The sequence below is a fragment of the Peromyscus californicus genome, unplaced genomic scaffold, assembly GCF_007827085.1.
Source record: "Peromyscus californicus insignis strain IS unplaced genomic scaffold, ASM782708v3 Scaffold_20__1_contigs__length_68692818, whole genome shotgun sequence".
In the NCBI taxonomy this organism is placed as follows: Eukaryota; Metazoa; Chordata; class Mammalia; order Rodentia; family Cricetidae; genus Peromyscus; species Peromyscus californicus.
The window spans coordinates 48,719,632-48,741,156 of NW_026294503.1; the positions used below are offsets into that span (position 1 = coordinate 48,719,632).

Here is a 21,525-nt window from a genome sequence, read left to right on the forward strand (position 1 = left end):
AAGTAGGCAAGCACACCCAAGGGGGCTGCTCGGGAAAAGTTTTCTGATGGGCCCAGCACTGGGTACTGCCAAGACCTGAGCCTTCTGAATATGAGAAGCCCAGAATCCTGTCCAAAACAGACAAGGACAAGCCCTATCATCTCCCTTGGCATGTCCCAGACAGTTCCTCTGCCTGCCAGTTCCTGGGCAACACACAGAGAGCAAGGATGATACCCTGGCAATGCCTGGGACTCTGCAGTGATGCCTGGGTCTTTGCAGTGATGCCTGGGACTCTGCAGTGATGTCTGGTACTCTGCAGTGATGTCTGGGACTCTGCAGTGATGCCTGGGTCTCTGCAGTGATGCCTGGGTCTCTTCAGTGATGCCTGGCTCTCTGCAGTGATGCCTGGGTCTCTGCAGTGATGCCTGGGACTCTGCAGTGATGCCTGTGTCCCTGCAGTGATGCCTGGGTCTCTGCAGTGATGCCTGGGTCTCTGCAGTGATGCCTGGGTCTCTGCAGTGATGCCTGGGTCTCTGCAGTGATGCCTGGGACTCTGCAGTGATGCCTGGGTCCCTGCAGTGATGCCTGGGTTTCTGCAGTGATGCCTGGGACTCTGCAGTGATGCCTGGATCTCTGCAGCAGCTCCTGAGCTGCACTTTGTCTGTGTCTCCATGAACCCAGAAGGGCAAGCAGCAAAGAAGGAAGATGTGGCAGACTCAGGGGACTGAGTTCACAGACTTAGTGACAGCTGGATGTGGAGAGTGAAGGGAGGCAAGATGGAGCCCCACTTCCAGCATGGGGGAGTTGGACGGATGAGACGGAGAAGGGCGTGTGGCACAGCACAGCTTGGGCAAGAGCCTAGGTTCACTCAGGGCACACTGAGCCAGGAAAGCCTTGTCTTCTCCCTTCAACCCCTGGACACTTTAGTCCTGGAAAACTGTTCCAGGTAATGTCTTCACACCCCACTCAGCCTTCCTCCCTTCTGATTGCTCAGACTGAGGAGTGTGTGGTAAACACAGGCCCCTGGAGTCTTGCTCTTCTTCAGGTCAGGCTCAGCCTGCCGTCCACTGTGCTCTAAGGCATCCAGTGGTCATGGTCCTTCCTCCTCTGATGAACCCACAAGGCCCAATATCCATGTCCTTCATCTGGCTTCCACATAGCCACTGACATTGACTTATTCAAAATTAAATTTTCTCATTCAAGGTGCTGTGGTGACCAGTGAAAAATAGAATAGCACCCCTCATCAAGGAAATTTCTCTCTGCAAGAGACAGCGATCACCACAGAAAACCACAACCAGTCAAAGTGCAGCGCAAACAACACCTGCACCCAAGACTCCCGGGAACATTACTGAAGGGGGGCGGGGCTGTCAGAGCAGAGGACTGGAGGGGTTGTTAGGAGACGGTCTCTCCCTGGAACGTCAGAAGCTACCCCCGTGAAGTTTCACCAACATAACGGTAGAAACATGAACTGAACAGGAACACCAATAAGCATGCTAATGTGGATGGGGGAAAGCTCCCAAGGCCTCAGGCCTCCACGAAGGACTACAGGCAGCTATGGAATGCTGAGAGAGGGGCAGTGGTCCTCTCCAGGGAAGAGCACACCAAGTGGTCATCCAGTCATTCCACATGGCCAGCCCTGAAAATACACGTACCAATAATACACAGACTTAGCAAGGTGTACTTACACGTTTGGAGCTATGCGCATGTGTGTGTGTGTGTGTGTGTTTTAGATGCGTGTATGTATTTATGTATGTAACAACACTTAATGTAAAAAGAGGCCATGAATTTGAAAGAGAGCAAGAAGTATATGGGAGGGCTTGGAGGGAGGAGAGAGAAGGGGGAAATAATGTAGTTACATTATAAGCTCAAAAAAACAAACAAAACCAAAAACAGAACACCATCTTCTACCAGGGCTGTGTTCCTGCATCGATTTTACTTGTTGGGGGAACAAGGATCAAGCCTTAGTCTCAAATCACCTGTCACTACCTGGTCCCCATACACCAGCACACACTCAGCAGATACAGCCCAATAAGAAAACGTGGTCCATAGCTTCAAAGGCCTCCTCATAGGCATCCCAATTCCATTTGGTCCCCTGCAAGGTTCCCCGATAATACTGCACACAACCACACCTTCACACCTCTCCCCCGAGGGCCATGCCCTCACACCAGAGACCTTCAGTGCGGCCCCTTCCTGTCCCACGCATTAGAGTTGACATCTGTCCTTCAGCGACTTCTTTTTCCCTAGCCTCCTTTTGAAACAGACCTGTCTCATTTGCCTTTAGATCACAGCGACCTCAGAGCAGCCACAGGCTTGTCTTCTCTCTACACCCAACCCCGTCTCCACTGTGCTCAACACAGTCTCCCAAGCCACTCTCACTTTGTCCTGAAAAACTAGCCGTGTCTGAACTTGAACCCCATCTGCCTTCGGCATCAGCGGTCCCTGACCAAGTGATGTGAGCTGTACTCCATAACCGCAGCATCTAGTCAGCATCTGCTGAGTGTGCGTCAGGTGCCGGGAGCTGTCCAAGGCAGCCGAGTGACACAGAGAAGGTGCCACAGCCATGAGACATATGTCATCCACCCATAAAGAAGCAAGCAAACACTTGACAGAAGGTTGAGTGTCGAAGGCACATTCTCAGATAGCATCTCAGAAATGCTCCTGAAGGGATGGAGAGATGGCTCGGTGGTTAAGGGCACTGTTGCTCTTCCTCCAGAGGACCAGGGGGATTCCCAGCACTCACTCACATGGCAGCTTACAACTGCATGCTTCTAATCCTAGCACTGGGAGGCAGAGGCAGGGGATCTCTGTGAGTCCAAGGCCGGCCTGGTCTACAGAGTGAGTTCAAGGACAGCCAGAGCTGTTAGATGGAGAAACCCTGTCTCAAAAAACCAAAACAAACAACAACAAAAAGAAAAAAGAAAAGAAAGAAGGAAAGAAACTTCAGTTACAAAGGATCATGTGGCCTCCATGGGTACCAGACATGCATGTGGCACACAGATATATATAAAGGCAAAACAAACACATCAAATAAAAATAAAACATTTAAGAGAAAAAAAATGGGCCATACAGAGCTCATCTGATTATGTGTAGTGGTTTGAATAAGAATGGTCCCCACAACTCATATATTTGAGTTCTTAGTCTTCAAGGAGTGGAGGAACTCTTTGATAAGATTATAAGGATTAGGAGGTGTGGCCTTGTTGGAGGAAGTGTGGGGGTGGGGTGGAGCTTGAGGTTTCAATAGCTCTTGTCAGGCCCAGATTCTCACTGCCTCTTTCAGCTTGTAGATCAGGATGTAAGCTCTCAGCCACTGCTCCAGCACCACGCTCCCTACCTATACGATGATAATGGACTGAGCCTGATACTGTAAGCAAGCTCCAATTCAGTGCTTCCTTTTATAAGCATTGCTGTGGTCGTGGTGTCTCTTCACAGCAATAGAACAGTGACTAAGACACCGTGCTTCTTAGTCCCAGAGTCAGTGAGCAGACAGGAGGAAGGCAGGACAGCCTAGTGTGGGATTTGGGGACGTTACCTGGAACAAGTTTCCAGGAAGAAAATTGTCTAGGAGGGGGTAAAGGGAGGAGACAAAGGCTTTCCCAGCTCAGTGTGCTCAGGGTGGATTTAGGATTACCATGTGTTCTCTGTGGGCAACAAAACCCATGGGCATCCTCCCCTGCAGCCTGAAGAGAGCTCGTTTGTAGCTCCAACAGAAACTGGCTCTCACATAGCACACAGTGTCAAAGACTAAGAGAAGGGACCAGACAGCCAGGAATGGATGGCTGAGCAAGATGGGCCAGAAGTGACGCTTCTCCGGACATCTGTGAGGCTGGCACCGTCAGAGGTAAATGTGGGTTCCATCAGTTTAGGGCCTGCTCCCCCCTTCTCCCCGTGGCTTTAAACCACATGCCATCACTTCACCTCTCACCTACTCTTGGTGTTCCTTCTACATGCAAATGTTTCCTAACTTTTTAGCCATCTCTATGAGCCTGGCGCCTGGTAAGCTCTTTTATCTATTCTCACACAGAAGCACAACCCAATGACACCATTTCCTAGTTTCCCGGGTGAGCAACAGTCTCGGGAAGAGACCAGCTTGCTCAGGGCCACTCAACATGGCTGCTCAGATGCCCACTCAGGCTGCCCGGTTCCCCACTCTGTGCCAGCACTTGACTACCCCCCTTTGTTTGTGCTACTGGTCTGCCATATGTAGGATACGTAGCTTAAAAGTCAAAAAGATAAACTTAGCCTGAGATAACTATAAATTCCAATTGAGTCCTTGATACGGTTTCCTCACGAAGCTTCAGTAAATTAATAATAGATCAACCAAAAATAGCTTCTGGGCTAGCAGTACTTTCAGTATGATTTTCCAATAGAATGGCAAGTGGTTGTTTTGTGGTGTGAGATGAGCATGGAAGCGCCGCTCTGCATTTAGCTGCACGGAGGCACGTGGAGGAAGCTGTGACATTATTAATCACTATATTCGGTTATGATTGATGGGCTTTTCTGCGGGGAGGAAGAAGTGCCTCAGATACAATCTGTCCCAACAGCTCTGCGATATGCTAATATTTTCTTCAGATGAAAGAGGAGATGTGTTCAAATACCTGCCGTAGCAGGCGATTAATACTGAGAGCTCCAGAGGGGCCGAGGAAGCAGGAGCTAGAGGATGGGCCAGGTTAAGCAGGGGCCAGAAGCCTGTGGGTTTAGCAAATGACCTCAGTTTCAGCTTGACATGGCGTGTGTGTGTGTGTGTGTGTGTGTGTGTGTGTGTGTGTGTGTCCATGAGGATCTGGTATGCATGCAGGCATGTGGATGTACACATGGAGGCCAAAAGTCAATCTCAGATATCCTTCCTCAGAAGCCAGTCATGGTTTTTTGAGACAGATCTCTCACTGGTACCTGAAGCTCATAAACAGGCTAGGCTGGTTGACCAGTAAGCAGTAGAGACGAACCTTCACCTACCCGGCACTGGGATTACAAGCATATGTTCCAATGACCAGCTTTCTTACATGGATGCTGGGGGCTGATCTCAGGTCCTCATGCTTGCAAGGCAATCGCCTCATGAGCTGAGCTATCTCGCCAGTCCTAAATATAACTTTGTAAATGCCTCTTTAAAATAAAGCTCACCTGTCTAGGAAAGACGGCCTACCCCTCACGCTTGTGTCTTCTCCACTGAGGCAGCACAAAGCAAGCAGGCAGCTCACTTGAATGATTCACCAATTACTTCTGAAATGATGCAGGCTGCATCCTACAACTCTGAGGCACCAGGGTAATCCCATCAACGCTGTGTGGGATCACTCAGTGTCCAACAGACATGCTAGTCACAGCTGACTGGGTCGACCAGATGTTCCAGCACCACAAGTGCCCATGCCCTGGAGTCCTCTCTTCTTCTGAGAGTTTCTTTAACTTGGAGAACCACACAATGCGAACAGTCTGGGCCTTTGGCGGTTTCTCCTTTGGTGCCTCCTTAACTGAATGACATATGCTTGAATTCCAGTCTCTGGTTCAGAACTGTTTGTGTGTGTGGCAGGTTGAGAAGGGCCTGGGGTCCTGGCAGTGCTTGCTGTGTGCCCGCACTCCTGGGCAAGGTGGAACCACTTGGGACTTCTCAGCCATCCTGTGTACATGACTCTCAGTGCTCCCCACCCAACACAGGGTGAGGTTTTCCTCCTTTCTCAGCCTCTTCGGTTCCTACTGCACCTTATGTGGGAGTCCACAAATGCAAAGCAGGGCAAAGACCGATACACTAGCCTGACCACGCACCGACATTTCACTTTGATCCCTTTTAATCCGGCCGGAGTCCTGACTTCAAAGCCGTGAACTGGCTAAGTCTGAGGTCTGGGACTTATCCAGCACCCTAAGATGGAGCTGGGGCCCGCAGGGTAGACAAGGGCTGGGCACAGGCTATGAGGGTGAGAAGGAGAGTGAAAGGGCCGGATGCCACACAAAGGGTAGGGGAAGTGGCTGCTCCACAGACAGACGAGGGACCTCATGGTCAGAACAGCTTTGTTCACAACTCAGTAGGAGCAACTGAGGCTACTCTCAGATGAAGAGTGACCCTAACTGTGGGCATGACCAAGTGCGTGTTTGTTGAATGTAAAAATCAGCCACAGCACCTTTCCTGAGAGACCCAGAAAGCAGGGTAGCTCAGGGTGATAACAGGAGGCTGGAGCTGGGGCTTCTCTACCCACAGCTTTGTACCCACGGCCAGGCTACTCACCCCTTCCTCAGTTTCCCCCATGTTATTATGGGATGAGAGTGGTCCTACCCTGTGAGAATCTCTGGCAACAGGTTCAATACAATGAAGCTCCTAGAAGAATCCTAGTGAGCGCTCAGCACACTGCCACCGTGACTAGAGCGGGCAAAAGTCACACACTGATTAGTGTCCGGAAGGAAACCAACAGTCAGGGCCCAATCCATCCCCTCTTCCTCCTCCTTCCCAGCAAGCCTGCCCTTTTCCCTTCAGCTGAGATTTTCCTGGGTCGCCACCTGATTCACAGGAGGGAACCCAGTCACCACATGAGAGGGCACACAGAGCTGAGCTGGTTCAGGCTGCTGGCAGGGACCTGTTCCTTCCCAGGCCACAGCTGTGAGGCATGGGAAGACGTTTCCCTGTATGTCCTAATGTCTTTTCTGCTGCTGTGATAAATATGCCCTGACCAAAAGCCACTTAAGAAGAGTCTCAGCCGGGTGGGGGTGGTGTATGCCTTTAATCCCAGCACTCAGGAGGCAGAGGCAGGCAGATATCTGTGAGTTCGAGGCCAGCCACAGAGTGAGTTCCAGGAAAAGCACAAAGCTACACAAAGAAACCCTGTCTCAAAAAAAAAAAAAAAAAAAAAGAAAGAAAGAAAGAAAAAGAAAAAGAAAAGAAAAGAAAAAGAAAACAAGAAAGGAAAAAAAGAAGAAGAGTCTGTTAGCTCACAATCCCAGGTCACAGTCAGGGAAGTCGAGGCAGGAACTCAAGAAGCTGGTCATATCACATCCACAGTCAAGAGCAGAGACCAGACACATCCTTACTTGCTGCTCATGCTTGGCTTTCTTTCTTCACTCTTACCCAGTTCGGGACCCAACCCATGGAACAGTGCCGCCTACATTCTGGGTGGCTCTTTCCACCTCAATTAACACTCAAGACCACCCCTGACAGACATGCCCGCAGGCCAAGCTAGTCTAGATAACTCTTAAGACTCTCTCCCCACGTGATTCTAGGTTGAGGCAAGATGTAGTTTAAAGCTCACCAGCACACCTTGCTTTAGGGCAACTCATTGGAAGGATGGGGGAAATGGCTCTGAAGTGTCTGGTGTCACACCTGAAGAGGGGAAGCTCAAGGAGACCAGAGAGGGGAGGCCGGCCAGTCTTGACTCAGTTCCCTCTCCTCCCTCCCTTTGTCTCTCCTCTCTCTCCCATGCTCTTCCCCCAGCTAAAGCAGAGCTCCTGGCCCTCACCTGGAAGAACATTACTTATCTGTGTGGCCAAGAAAGCGCCACCTAGTGTCAGGTTAAGGGTTTGGCATGGACAACCAGCCTCTATTCATCAGAGACAGGGAACACGCATCCATTCAGCAGCTAGCTACCTCAGGCAGGGTCTCCACTGACATTACTCCTCTTGTAGGTACGGCACCATGGTGAATCTTACCATGGATACAGGAAACCAGAGCAATGAAAACCCTGGCCAAGGCCCACCTCCCCAGGAAACAACCAGGGTGCCTGGAACTCTAGAGACTACTGTCCCTAGTTTTCAAGTACAGGGAAACTGAACGCCAGAGCGATCCAGTAGAGGCCCAGGAACACACACCCAAAGGGGGTCTTTGTGACCACAATGAAGGCAGGGCTAAGACAGTAAGTGTGTGAGGTCCAGACAGGACTCAGAGTGAGTAGACTGGACCTGCATGTAGACTGAACTTGAGCCAAGACTAGGTAGGATCTTCTGAGGCTGCCCTGAGAATGCCCTTGACTAATGAAGGTGGGTCCTGTGGAAGAGGCACCTCTCCACCCAAAGCCACACAGCAAAGTCACTGAATTGAGACAGGTCCTGGGAATCATCCAGCCCAGTCTATGCTCTGGCTGACAGATGAAGGGAAGGCTCCAATGCCCAGGGGTTCACGGGATAATGAGGGTGACCACGAACACACCTTGGAAAGTCTGGGTCAGAAGGCAGAGGTTGATAAACCAGCTGTCAGACCACCTTCACCATGGAAAAAATGAGGGCACACCAGTCCTGGGGTCCAGCTAGTCTGCCTAGCCATCGTGTGCGACTTTCAGAAGGCTAATTTATATGCACATGAGTAAATCTGACCTCCAAATTCAGAGGCATGTACATGTGTTCTTGGCTCTAATAAGCCATGTGTACCTGTAGTTAAAACAAACAATGAAGGTGCTTTCTTTCATTCCAAACTAACTCTCTCCCAGCCCTGGAAGGGAGGCACAGAAAACACCTGACTTCACTAACCCCACGGCCACCTTCTTAGCCTCTAGCATCATCATGTAACCATGACCAGGATCCAGGGAATCCTGAAAAGGACTGAGGGGTGGGCAGCCCGGGTCTGCTCAGTGGGATGGCCCTGTGTGGGGTACACAGTGGAAGAGATGTTTTTATGTGGTTTTCTGGGGCTCTACCTCCCCTCAGAAAGAAGCTGTAGCTAGCAGCTAGTCCTGACTCCAAGCTTCCTGGCTTCCTCTTGGATGTTTTTAATCACACACACACCCTTCATGGTGGGCACTGTTGTCTGGTCTGACACATGAATAAACTCAGTAACAAGGACTTTGCCTGAGGCCACATGGCTGGAAGATGGCAGCCCCCGAAGAGAGGCATCAGGCCATGGTGGGGTCTGAGGCCAGCTTTCGTTGGTGTAGTCAGAGTTGTAGATAGATCTGGGGCTTCGGCTTATACTGGTAAAAACACCTGGCTGCCCAGCCTTTCATGGCCCCATCCTTACATGAACCGGCAGTGGCTTAGACTCACTCACGGGCAGCTTCCACGGGGAGGAAGCTGGGCTGAAAAAAAAGGCCTTAAATCAAAGGCTGGAGAGCAGGGATGCCCCCTTTCAGATGTGAGCACAGGATGGGAAGGGCTTAGCTGTTGATACTGACAATACCCACCCATGTCCACTCACTGTGGACTCTGTAATACCTCCTATCCATCCATGATGATACTTAAGCTTCTGGGATGGGGAGGACCATCCCAAACAGCCGGCTTTCCCAGGAGTGTTCTGTGATGAATGTATCTTATGCAGAGACAAATAAAAGACACGGCCAAAACAATTACCCCTAGTACAGAGTGTTTCTACAGAATAATCCATGGGCTACACCAGAGTCAGGACCAGAGCTCCAACTCATACCAACCATGTGACTCAGGTGTGGGGACCCGCAATGCTCTGAAATGATCAGTTGCATGATTCTTCCGGGGTGGATGGGACAAGCCGGGGAACTGCAAGCAAACATTTTGTGGCCCTCTGAGTTATTTTTGAGTTTGAAATGTATGGAAGTCTCAGAAGAGTTCAAAAAAGAAAGAAAATGCGTCCAATTTCAAACCAACATATTGAATCGAGTAATTTAAGCCACGATTCTCAAACTGTTCATGGAACTGACAGGCTCTGATGCATTTTAAAAAGACGTCTCAGTTCCAAGGCTGGTATGGCATCCCCACCCCCACCCAGGCATGGTGAGACCTAACCAAGTGGCAGAACCACAAAATCTCATCGAAACACACCCAGTAGCTCCCGGGGCTAAGTGACTCCTCACTGTAACGTCTCTTGCTTGGCACTAGACTGGTTATTTTCTCCATGCTGCTCAGGACTGGCATTTACTGCTCGGGAGCAGTTGCCTCCTCGTTCTGACGAGAAACTCGCTCAAGTCTGACACAGAAACAGGACAGGCAGCTGCTGACACGTGTCCCAAGTTAACACAAAAGACGACGTCATCGGCAAGAGCGGCCGAGTGGCAGGCAGGGCGCCAGAGCTCGTGCCTTCTTTCCCAGAGCTCACATGAGTAGGAGCCCTCACAAGGGCCACCTGCCTGGGCTGACAGGGTGGGGAGGAAAGGCATCTTTTAAAATCTTACCTTGTCGGCGAGTTGGGTTTCAAGTTCTTTGAGTGTCCGGTTGTGATCTATCTCGTTCCCATTGCCCCTTGAGAGTAAAAGAAAAACAATTTTTGTTAACATTTCCCCCCCGGACAGGTGTTGGCGCTGGACCTGCACAGCGCTGTCTCCAAGTCTTTCTGAATCACCTCTTTTAAAATGCTACGAGTTTCAGGAACGTGAGCTTCCCTGGGCCCCACTTTCCTTATCAGTAAAAGGAAATACAGTATTTCCTTGTCTTCAGGGAATGTGGGGACTTGACGGACACCAAGCCTCACTTCTTCCAAGCCCACAGCACTGTTCTGGACCAGGGGTCATCCGATGTCGAGACTCGGTGGGACCCTGCTGCCAGCCTCTAAGCTGCTGTACTCCATCCTGCCTATGGTGGACGGACTCCAGGTCCTATCTGACACCGGGAGCCTCTTGGTAAAGGACTTCCGGGCCACTGTGAGCCTGGGCCACCTGATCGGCTCCACCTGCTCTTCCCCCAGCTCTCCTGAGGCTTGCAGGATCTGTGTGGCTACCAAGCCTCAGAGCTTTAAGACTGACGGGTGGGGTCGAGTCGGGTGCGGCGCAGGGAACGGAAGAGGCAGAGCGTGGGCTCCTCTCTTCCATGCCACTTCCCCATCACCTCCCACACAGCCAGGCTAGGCTGGAGCGGTGAGCAGGACACCACCCCAACTAGAGTCAGCAACAGACGGAAAGAAACAAGCGAGTGGTGTGCTGATGGGCGCCAGGGAGAGAGAATAGTGAATGAGGGAAGTTGAAGGTGGGGCAACGGGTCATCTTTGGGGTGAGGGTAGTAAGAGGCCTCTGCTTGGGTGTCACGTGACCCTTGAGCTAAAGGACAGCACAGCTCTGCAGGCCACGCAAAGGGGACAGGCAACAACAGGCAGCCCCAGGGGCAGGCGCTCAGCACACAAGAGTCAGCATTAAGTGGCTGGAGCTGGATCAAAGGATTAGAGATACGCAGGGGAAGTTTAGAGACAGAGGGGTGTTGTGAGCCTTAAGAAGCAATCTGGACTTTTAACTAAGGGGCATGAAGCTCTTGGAGCAGCTCACTTCACTTTAAGAAGCCAGTGCTGAGAGCAGTTCAGTTCTGTGCCCAAGTTACAGGCAGGACGGGTCAGCAACCCGACTCCGTGTTAACATAAGCTTAACGCGGGTTGGGTGGCATGTCCAGTCCGTGGAAAACACTGTTCACAGCACACACTTAGGAGTTACAGAATAAGAATTGATAAATCCTCTCACTTTTCACCGTTCTGTGTGCCTCGGCCTGCATTTTTCTCTAGCGCCAACTACTCAATCTTTGTCTTTTAAGCAAAATGTTTACACTAATAAATGTTTAAGTGTAATAACATACATTTCCTTTAACCAGCAGTTACTTCAACTCTCTGAAGGGAGAGTCTTTCCATCTTCTCCCCTTAAGCGTTTTTATCCTTTTACCGAAGGCATCTTCATTTTCAAAAGCCCAGAGCTGGGTTTCCTAGTCTGCGGTCTCTATCCTTTAACTGAATATCCAGCCCCTTTACAGAATGCAGAACGCACACGTGGGTTTGGGGCTGAGAATCTGCTTCATGTTCGTTACTTTTACCACTTGTTCTAGATTTTTCTCTCCTTTCTTCCCTTTTAGATTGGGTATTTTTTACAAAAGTCGTTTTCTTTTTCCCTGTCTGGAAGTTGAACATTTGCTTCTGTTATCTGTCAGCTGTCCTCGCAATGTGCAGATGTAACACTTCTGGGGGTAAAGTTAATGCACCTAGCCTCTTGTCAGAAACAGCCGGGGCTCGGAGGACTCCAACTAGTCCATTCTGTCTCCTGCCTGCCTGGGATTTTGACTCCAAACCTTTTATTGAACGCACAGAAATGCTATGACCATCTGCACAGCCAATCCTGCTTCTGTTTACTCAGTTTCACGATGTTCCTTGTTTTGCTCCTAAAATCTCAGGCCTTCGACCCTCTTTTTTTTTTTTTTTTTTCCTCTTCTATATTGGTGAGTCAGCGTCTTGGCCCCAGATCTTGATTTTGTGATGTTTCCCATTCCCCCAGCTTCAACTCATATCTTCCTTCCTCAGTCCCCAGTGCTGGCTCCACCACACCTGCCCAGACTGAACTGGCCTTGGAGGCTTTCAAGTTCAAGATACAGCCATAGTCAGGCTTCCTTTCTTCCACACTGGCCCCTCTCCTGATGGATCTGATCGCTTGCCTCTTTGAGGCAAACAGCCTATCTCCCCTGCAAGCCCCACTTCTCTCGGCTCACAGCCTTTGTTCTTCAGTTCTTCTGTGGCACGGCTGCCTGCCTGGAGCCAGCGTACATGTTCTCTTTGAATCTGTGCTTGGCTACTGCTGTCTGCTTTATCCACCTGAATCCTGGTAGCCAGCCTAGAGAAGCAATGCCACACCACAAGGCCTGTTCTCTGGTAGGGAATTCAGCTTCAATCTAATGATCATACTCCAGAAACTTCTTCAGAACTCTGTGGTGAGTCTTCAAAGGTAGAGCTCAGAAAACTTTTTTTAACTTCACCGAGATCTGCATGGTGTTATACATGGAAGACTATTACACTTCATCCAGTCAGCACAGTGCCAATGCCCTGTGGATCTGCCACTGCTCAGAGGGCTATTTGTGCAGCCCGTATGTAAAGGGGTCCTATGTGCCCACCAGAAGCAAATCACAGTGGTCACACTGGCTCATTTTGGCTGGGCAGGTAGCTCAGTGAAGAGCTTGCCTAGCATGGGCATGGTTCTGGCTGCCCCCCCACCAATACCTCCAACCCCATAAACACACCAGAAGAAAGAGAAAGTTAATTTCTCTTTTAGTAAATCACTCCATGGATGTTTCTAAAGGATGAATGGTGACGCTATCCATATTACAGAGAGTACAAGCTCCGCCACACTGGAGACGGCAATCCCCCATCTTGAACGTAACATAGGCTTAAACATCTGGGTTATAATTACACCTATAGGAAAAATACCCCTTGCAATCCTGTTGCCTCCACTTTAGTCAGCCTGCCACGGCACACCAGGAACTCCCGTGGTAATTTTTACATGTAGTTGGTTCTGGTATAGTTAAGGTAGCCAGGGCAGGAGAGAGGGAGATGCAGACCATTCCTGAATGGTCTTTCCTCAACATGGCCGATGGCACAGAGTGTGACCTGGAATAATGGTGTCCTCCACAACCGTCTTTCCAGGAGGGAAGTGCTGTGGCCACAGTAAGTCTGACCTGCACCACAGCAGGGACTTGAGCTCTTAGCCTGCTACAGCCCAGTGATTGGAAGTTAAGCAGCTCTCACAGGCTGCCCCTCAGTTGATGCAAGTTGGTATGAACAAGTCACACAGGGCCTGGCTGAACCACACTGGACTGAACACAGCAAGCAAATGTGTGGTTCTGCTGCTTCCAAGCATGGATGTTCAATTCCTGGGGTGGAAAGTATCAAAACTCCACACAGCACAGCCTTCCCAAGCCCTTCCCACACCACAGTGGGCATGCTGCAGAGCCTGAGAGGCTCAGCCCCAGCTGACCAGGAGCAGCGGCTCCCCACACCCCAGCATCACAAGACAGCTGCGCTGCATGCCTCTAGCTCAGAAAAGACCAAGGCTCAGAGGAGACATGTCCACGACTTTCATGTGGTCTTAGTCATCTTTCTTCCTGAAGTGATAGAATACCTGACTCAGCCGACAGGAGGTTCCAGCCACCAGGCAATGAGTTACTCAGCCCATGGCAGCTTGTAACATAGAGCAGTTTCAGGAAAGGGACAGGGTAGAGACGGCTCCCAAGACACACCGTCCCCCGCCATGAATTTGTTCCTTAAACCAGTTCAACCCCGGGGTTGACAGTCTACTCCAGATTTAAATCCAACACCGGGCTAATTTATCCCTGAAGGCAGAGTCCTAATTATTCAGTCACTTCCCCAGAGTCCATCAGCTGTCAATCAAAGCCCCATTCATGAGCCTGTAGGAGACAGTTCCTCGTCACACCGACACACAGCATCATAAGGTTAAAAATTTGCAAGCTGGTGTCCTAGTTAGGGTTATTATTATTGTGATGAAACACCATGGCCAATGCAATGGAGAGGAAAGGGTTTAGTTGGCTTAAACTTCCACATTATTGTTCATCATCGAAGGAAAGTCAGGACGGGAGCTCAATCAGGGCAGGAACCTGGAGGCAGGAGCTGATGCAGAGGCCATGGAGGGGTGCTGCTTACGGACTTGCTTCCTCTGGCTTGATCAGCCTGCTTTCTTATAGAACCCAGGATTAACAGCCCAGAGAGGGAACCAACCACCATCAATCACTAATTAAGAAAATGCCCTACAGGCTTGCCTATAGCCTCATCTTATGGAGGCATTTTCTCAATTGAGGTCCCCTCCTCTCAGATGACTTTAGCTTGTGTCAAGGTGACATAAAACTATCCAGCACAGTCAGACAGCCACAGTTATGAGCACTGTGCTCTGGCATCAGCGCCTGAGCACACTGTGGCAAGGAGGGGAGTGGGCAGTACTGTGTCCCACAGGGGAAATCTCGCTCTCATTCTTACAGACAGCATAGGATTATGGGATTGGCGAGTACTTTTCTCACTGCTTTTATATTTCTCTGGTTTTTAAACGTTTACCAATTTATTTACTTATTTGTTTTGCACAGTATACATGTGGAGGTCAGAGGACTACTTGTGGGAATCTGTTCCCTCCTTTCACCCTGTGGGTCCCAGGGACTGAATTCAGATCACCAGGCTTGGCAGTAAGCGCCTTTCCTTGCCAAGCCATCTTGCTGGCCCTCTCTCTGATGCTGACATTCTGCCATTTCTCCATGATATAACCGGTTAGGCATTTCTTTATCCTTCTCTGGCTTGAGATTCTCGGCTGCTCTCTTTTTATTTCCGTGGCCTTTCTCTTCCATGTCTGTGGTTTGAATGTTCCCCTCCACATTTTGGTGTTGTGTACCAGAGCAGGGCCTTGAAGACGCCATCGGTGACTAGGTAGCTGGTCCTTGCACCCCTCACCTTCCTCCAGGAAGATGCATGGAGAAGGCTGTGGAGCTGGGGCCTTCATCTTGGACTTCCTGGCCTCTGGAGCTCTCCCAAATGATTGCCACTCTTAGAGATTGCCCAAACTGTGTGTTCTGTTATAGGTACACGAAACAGAACAGGACAGATCTTCTTGGAAGTGTCATTTCAAGTGCCCTCCTCCTCCTGGCCTTTGTCCCTTGTACCATCCTCTCGGACTGGCACCTCTGTGTCTTTCTGGGCTGCATCCTTCGGAGCTGCCTTCCAGTCCACTAGTGTTCTTTCCAGCTGTGCTTACTCCACCGTTTCACCAACCTGCTCAACCTAGACCTCTAATTTTCAGCACCATGAGTCCCATCATGCACCAGCGCTATTGGGAGTGCTCTTCTGTTTGGTTCTCCCCCTGTGGTGGCCCCCTGGCTTTGCTTCTTGTCTTCTTTACTTCAAATGGACAACAAAACTGAGCACAGGAACTCACTGTGATGTGGACAGGGATTCACTACGACTTGGCCAAAGCACATAGAGCCAAAGCTGACTGTTGAGAAAGTATCCTCTTCTGGACGCCACTTTCCATTTTATTTTGGCCTCTTAGAGGAGGTCTACTCTTGATAGTCCACTAACACATTAAAATACTTGTGTGTGTGTGTGTGCATGTATGTGTGTATTTGACTTTTTATCCAGCCTTTTAATTGGCTTCCATAGAAATGTTGTTCATGGTACATAACCTGCCATAGCCACAGAAGGAGACTTAATTAGAATGCATGGTCTCCAACCATCAAGAGAATTCAGCTTCATAATAAGTCAGAAATCTTTCAAATTTGGTTGAAACATGTAGCCTTTTATGATTAAGAAAGTAACTCAGGACCCTTCTCATCTCAAATTATCAGACTAAGGTTTCATAGTAAGGCACACACATAAAGATCTCTTACTTTTGGTTTTTCCAGCTTATTTTTTTAAACAAAGAATATTCAAAACAGGATATGGTACACTCAACAGTATTATCCCATAAATGGGTTGGGGCTGGGTCAAGAGCATGGATGTAGAGTCTGTAAACAACCGGTCATTCTTCTGAGTGGCTGTAGAAAGCAGCTCAGTCTATGGCTTACACAACATCACACAGAGTCCGAGGCCTCTCACACACAGACTGTTGATGGGTATGTTTCTGCTGTGACAGAGTGCCCAAGACTGGGCAATTGATGATGAAAAGAAGTGTTGGGGCTCATGGTTAAGGAGCTGGTTAAAGAACTGGAAGGTGCAAGCTCGGGGTCTCTAGTGAGGGCCTCACACTCCTTCAGCTGGTGGCAGAAAGTGGAAGAGGAGGTGCGTGTGGAAGAGAGACCCTAAGAGCATCTGGCTTCACAGAAGTCACTCCTGAAGGTAAATCATCTAGTCCCATGAGAGCAAGAACCTACTATCGTGAAAACATTACAACCTTTTCCACGGGCCCTTACCCTAAACCCAAACGCTTTCCAACAGGCCCACTCCCAGCAATGCCAACCAAGGGGTTAAGGTAAATGTGAGTTTCTGGGGACCCACTCGAGCCACAGAGAGGGGCTGATATCTGTCACTGCAGCTAGAGCTACTTCTCCAGTGATTTTTAAATTGTGATTTAAAGGAAAAAAAGTCATACAATTTGTTCTTGTGGGTTGAGAGTACAGCTCCATGGGAAAGGCACTTACCCAGCATGTATGAGGTCTCTCAACTCAATCTCTTACCACCACAAAAAGAAAAAAAAAAAAGAACCACTGAACCATTTTAAGTAGATAGTTCAGTGGTGTTCTGCATATTCAAGATGTTGTGCAGAAATCTTAAGGGCCCCACCACCCGTGGCTCCCCATCACCCACAGTTCTGCATCACCCATGGCTCTCTATCGTCCATGGCTCCCTATCACCTCTTCCTCCTGTTGCAATGATGCTTGTGCCTGAGCTGCAGGGGGGGAGGGGGAGGGGGACAGGGAATCAAGTGTGACTCTATAAGGGCAATACTTTTAAAAGGTGCTAACTGCACAGGATCAGATTTATTTTGTGTATAAAAGTGTGTATCTGTGTGTGGGTCTGTGCACATGAGTGCAGTGCCCATGGAGGCCAGGAGAGGGCATTGGATCCCGAGAACCAGGGTTATAGTCAGTTGTGAGCTGCCTGACATGGGTGTTGGGAACTGAATTCAGGTCCCCTGGAAAAGCAGCAAGGGCTTTTAAACTGCTGAGTCATCTATCTCTTTAGCCCCCAAATTAAATTATTGTAATTGTTTGCATAGCTCCATAGAAAATGAGGCTTATTCACACAGTCAAATAAGCAGTGAGTAATTTTCTTACTAAAACAGTATTTCCTAAGCCACAAACTGAAACCCAAAGCATTTCTGCCGACAGAGCCATTGAGGGTTATGTGCCAGCCCCCACAGGCAACAATGAGCCAGTGAGTCCTACATTTAAGCTAAAACCATGAAGCATAGAGGTGCCTTAACAAAACCTTTAACATCCTATTTTCCCCTGTCCAGCAAAACACTATCACTTTCCAATGAATGGCACAAAAATGTACAAAAACAACTAATTTCAACCCTGGAATCTTAGTATTTCACTTCAAAATTAAAACCTGTTGCTTCCAGATTTAACATACATTATACACAGGATGTTTTAAACCTAACTTTAACCTCCTATGTTTATGTTCTAGTACAGCCTCGTTCTTTCTAAATAAAATTTTGACTGAGGATTAATCCGTTAAATGTTATGTGGACAAGCTCTACTCATGCATTTTCCATGGAGCTGCAGCTATGAGCCAAGCGTGGTGCTGTACACCTGCAATTGCAGAACTCGGGAGGCTGGAGAAGGAGGATCGTGAGTTCAAGACCAGCCTAGGATATACAGCAAGTCTCAGTCTCAGAGAGGAAAGAAAGAGATACAGACATAGATACCAATGTGACTAGAACTGACTCTAATGGCCTGTGTTGTGACTCCAATCATCAATCATATCAAATGTCAAATGTTAATATGAGTGACAAAAAAAACCCCACTTACCTCCTTATAACATTTATATTTAGATCAATTCCACCAAACCTGGACAGGAAATCGAGGTACGGCACGTTACCCGAGCTGGTGAGTGGGAGCTACGGTCAGACAGAAAGCATGACAACGTGTTAGAGAACTGAGGGTCCAGCAACAGTCCGCACAGCAGGCGGGCTTCTGTGCCATGTAATGTTGTAATGTCGACGCTGCTAAGGGAACAGACACTCTATTAAACATTTGTGAGTCCTTTCCAGGAGCCCGAACTGACACACGTCCTCAGAAAGCAAAGAATGAGGCAGTCTGTGCTCACGGAAAATCGAACATGTCTTGATAACATTATCAAACATCTGACCTGAGCTCAGCCTAACATCTACATATAAATCAAATAGAATCCGCGCGAACATTCCTATGTGTGATGTGTACTAGAAGCTGGGGGGAGAGCAGAGATATCCATCTAGTGTTAAGGTAGAAACTGTCACTGTTAAGAGTTATTTTTCTAGTGGATTTCTATTATAATTACTTCTCTGTTGGGGAAGGGGTGTGTGCGCCCCAGTGTAGGTGTGGGGGTCAGAGGACTGCTTGAGGAAGTCATTCTCCTCTACCATACGGGTTCCAGGGACCGAACTCAGGTTGTTAGCCTTGTTGGCAAGCATCTTTACCCACCAGGCCATCTCACTGGCCCAAAGGTTCTATAAAGGACACTATTGGGTCAGGTGAGTCCATATGAATTACAGATTAAACAAAATGATTAAATCAATTGAGATTGGCTCTGCACTGTGATTACGAGAGAGGTGGGTCCTGGTTTTTAGGAAATAAATGCCCTGACGTCAGAAAGAACTGTGAGACGATCAACTTCTTCGGTGTTTGAAGACTTTCTCCAGAAAACAAAATGAACTTCAGGGTGTTGAAGCTCATGGTAGAAGATCTGTGACCTCCCTGGCACGTGGATCAGAAGAATCACCCTCCTGGAAATGGCCGCATCGCTGGAAGGTGAACTAGAGTCAACACAGTTCCCAGCAAAAGTCCAATGACATTTTCACAGGAAGAACAAACAAACAAACAACCCTAAGATTTATACGGAAACACACATCCCAAATTACACGACACAGCCATGGTGACAAAAGCTGGATGCGGACACAAACACACATGCTGACCAATAGGACAGGCTGCAGGACCCAGAAGGAAACCTACACACTCCAGCCCCCTGGTTCTCAGAAAGGCCAAGAGCTCACGCTGGAGAAAAGTCGGCCTCTCCAACTCGAGAGGCTGAAACACTGGACACTCAGAGGCTGAAGACCAAAACTAGATCCCAGGATCACTCTGTGCAATAATAATAATAATGATGATGATGATGATGATGATGCATCAAGGACATTTATGTAAGACTTTAAACACTGAAACCACTGAAGGAAAATGCAGGAGAAATACTTAAAGATCTCGGCATAGGCAAGGACTTTCTGAAAAGGACACGGATAGCTCAGGAACTCACTGCACACAGTTCAAAGCTCTTCAGCAAGAGAAACAATCGCCAGAGCGAAGCAACAGGCATGGGATGGGAAAAAAGCTTTGCCAGCCAGTCATCTGACACGAAATTAGTGTCCAGAATAGATAAAGAACGTGAAAGATTGAATAACACATAATCAATAAGCCGATGAGTGAACTGAACAAACTATTCTCAAGAGTACAAGTGGCTAATAAACACATGAAAAGATGCCCAACCTCCCTAGCCGTCAGGGAAATGCAAATCCAATCCACAGTGTGGGCCGTGGGGATGCAGTGGGTAAGAGCGCTTGTTCTGCAGACATGAGGACCTGTGTTTGAATTCTCAGCACCCATGTGAAAAAAATAGAAAAATTAAAAATAATTAAAAAAAGAAACAGCATGGATACACACGCCTGTAAAGGCAGCACTGGGGCATCAGGGCAAGTGGATCGCAAGAGCTGTCTGGCCAACGATTCTAAGCTGAAATAGTGAGCTTCCTGATTAGTGAGATCCTGTTGCACAGCCATGGGAAGATATGGAGGAAGACACTGATATGTTGCTCTGGCCTCTGCATGTGCATACATGGGCATGTGCCTGTACACTGACATGGACACACAGAGAGACACAGACACACACACCACTAAAATTAAAAAGTTAAGTGACATGGTTAATCTTTTAAAACTCCAATGTGTTTCTATCCCACTCCAGTGATTTTAAAAAGCAAACAAGCAAACACAATAGCAAAGGCTGACCTTTGAGGGAAAGGAACCTGTATACTGCGTGGGAATGGAAATTAGGGCAACCATTATGGAAATCAATATGCAGGGTCCTTACAAAAACTAAAAACAAGACTTCCGTGTGATCCAGCTGTTCCACTCCTGGGTACACAATGAAGGACCCTATGTCTGCACACCACAGAGATATTTAGACATCCATGTTTATCACGACGCCATTCACAACAGCCAAGCTCTGGAACCAGCCTACGTGTCCGTTAGCAGATGAAGGGAGCCGCTGTGACTCTGCAGTGGGGCTTTATTCAGCCCTGAAGAATGAAATCATGTCATTTCCAGGGAAATGGATAGAACTGGAGGTCATCCTGTTCAGTGACGTAAGCTAGACTCAGGCAGATTTCACAAACACGCTTTCTCTTATACACAGTCTAAATTTAAAACTAAAAGACATCATTTCTCAGCCTTTTGGCTAAGATTGGGTGTGAAAACAAGACATAGGAAGGTAAAAGGAGGACTGCTGGGGAGAGGAGATGGCCGCGAAAGCGTGATGGGGATGAGGGTGGCTAAAGTAGGCTACAAACCCGTGGGGAATAGCAAGACGAAGACGGTTTTGTACCGTTTTCACTCACAGAAACACACACACTGGGCGGAGGAGACAGCTCAGAGGTTAAGCAGCATTGGCTGCTCTTTCAGAGAACCCAGGATCGGTTCCCAGCACCCACATGATAGCTCACAACCATCTGGAACATCAGTTCCAAGGAGTCTGGTGCCTTTTCTGGCCTCCATAAGCACTGCACACACATGGTACATATACACATATACAGGCAAACACACATACACATAAGGTAAAAATAAATCTTTTAAAAATAGCCATGAGGTACATGTTGATGATATTGCTTGCTTATGCGCATACACACACACACACACACACACACACGCCAAGCTGAGATCCCAGGAGAAGAAAATGAAGGGAAGCTGTACCACAGACAGCTCAAAGCAGAAGGACATAAGGATTGCTGTGCCACAGATGCTTTTAGCATCATTCTTAAGGAAAATTTTCTGAAGATTCAGAATTATTTCTAATACAAAGTTGAACTCTCTAAATGAAGGTAATTATTAAAGAAGGATTATGGATTTAGAATTTAAATAAACACAAGTATATGATCAATATAAACATAGTAAGTCTCATACAGGTTCACATAATGTACTATCCTTCACACCTAATGATTCCCAAGCTGCACAACTGAGTTGATATTTACTCAGCCTTGAA

At 48.4% G+C, this 21,525-nt stretch overlaps 1 protein-coding gene across 6 annotated transcripts in view; it reads right to left on the bottom strand.

Annotated features, from left to right (window-relative positions):
• The window catches only part of Efcab6 (EF-hand calcium binding domain 6), a 198,538-nt gene that overhangs the window by 136,626 nt on the left and 40,387 nt on the right, over window positions 1-21,525 (bottom strand). For 5 of the 6 annotated variants that reach the window (XM_052748505.1, XM_052748503.1, XM_052748501.1 and 2 more), the window contains 2 exons: window positions 18,055-18,143; window positions 10,026-10,092 (listed from right to left, as the gene is read on the bottom strand). In XM_052748505.1, the coding sequence (XP_052604465.1) occupies window positions 10,026-10,092; window positions 18,055-18,143 (156 nt within the window). Of the gene's footprint in view, window positions 1-10,025; window positions 10,093-10,192; window positions 10,570-18,054; window positions 18,144-21,525 lie in introns of those variants that run through there. The other variant, XM_052748506.1, reaches the window with a different exon arrangement.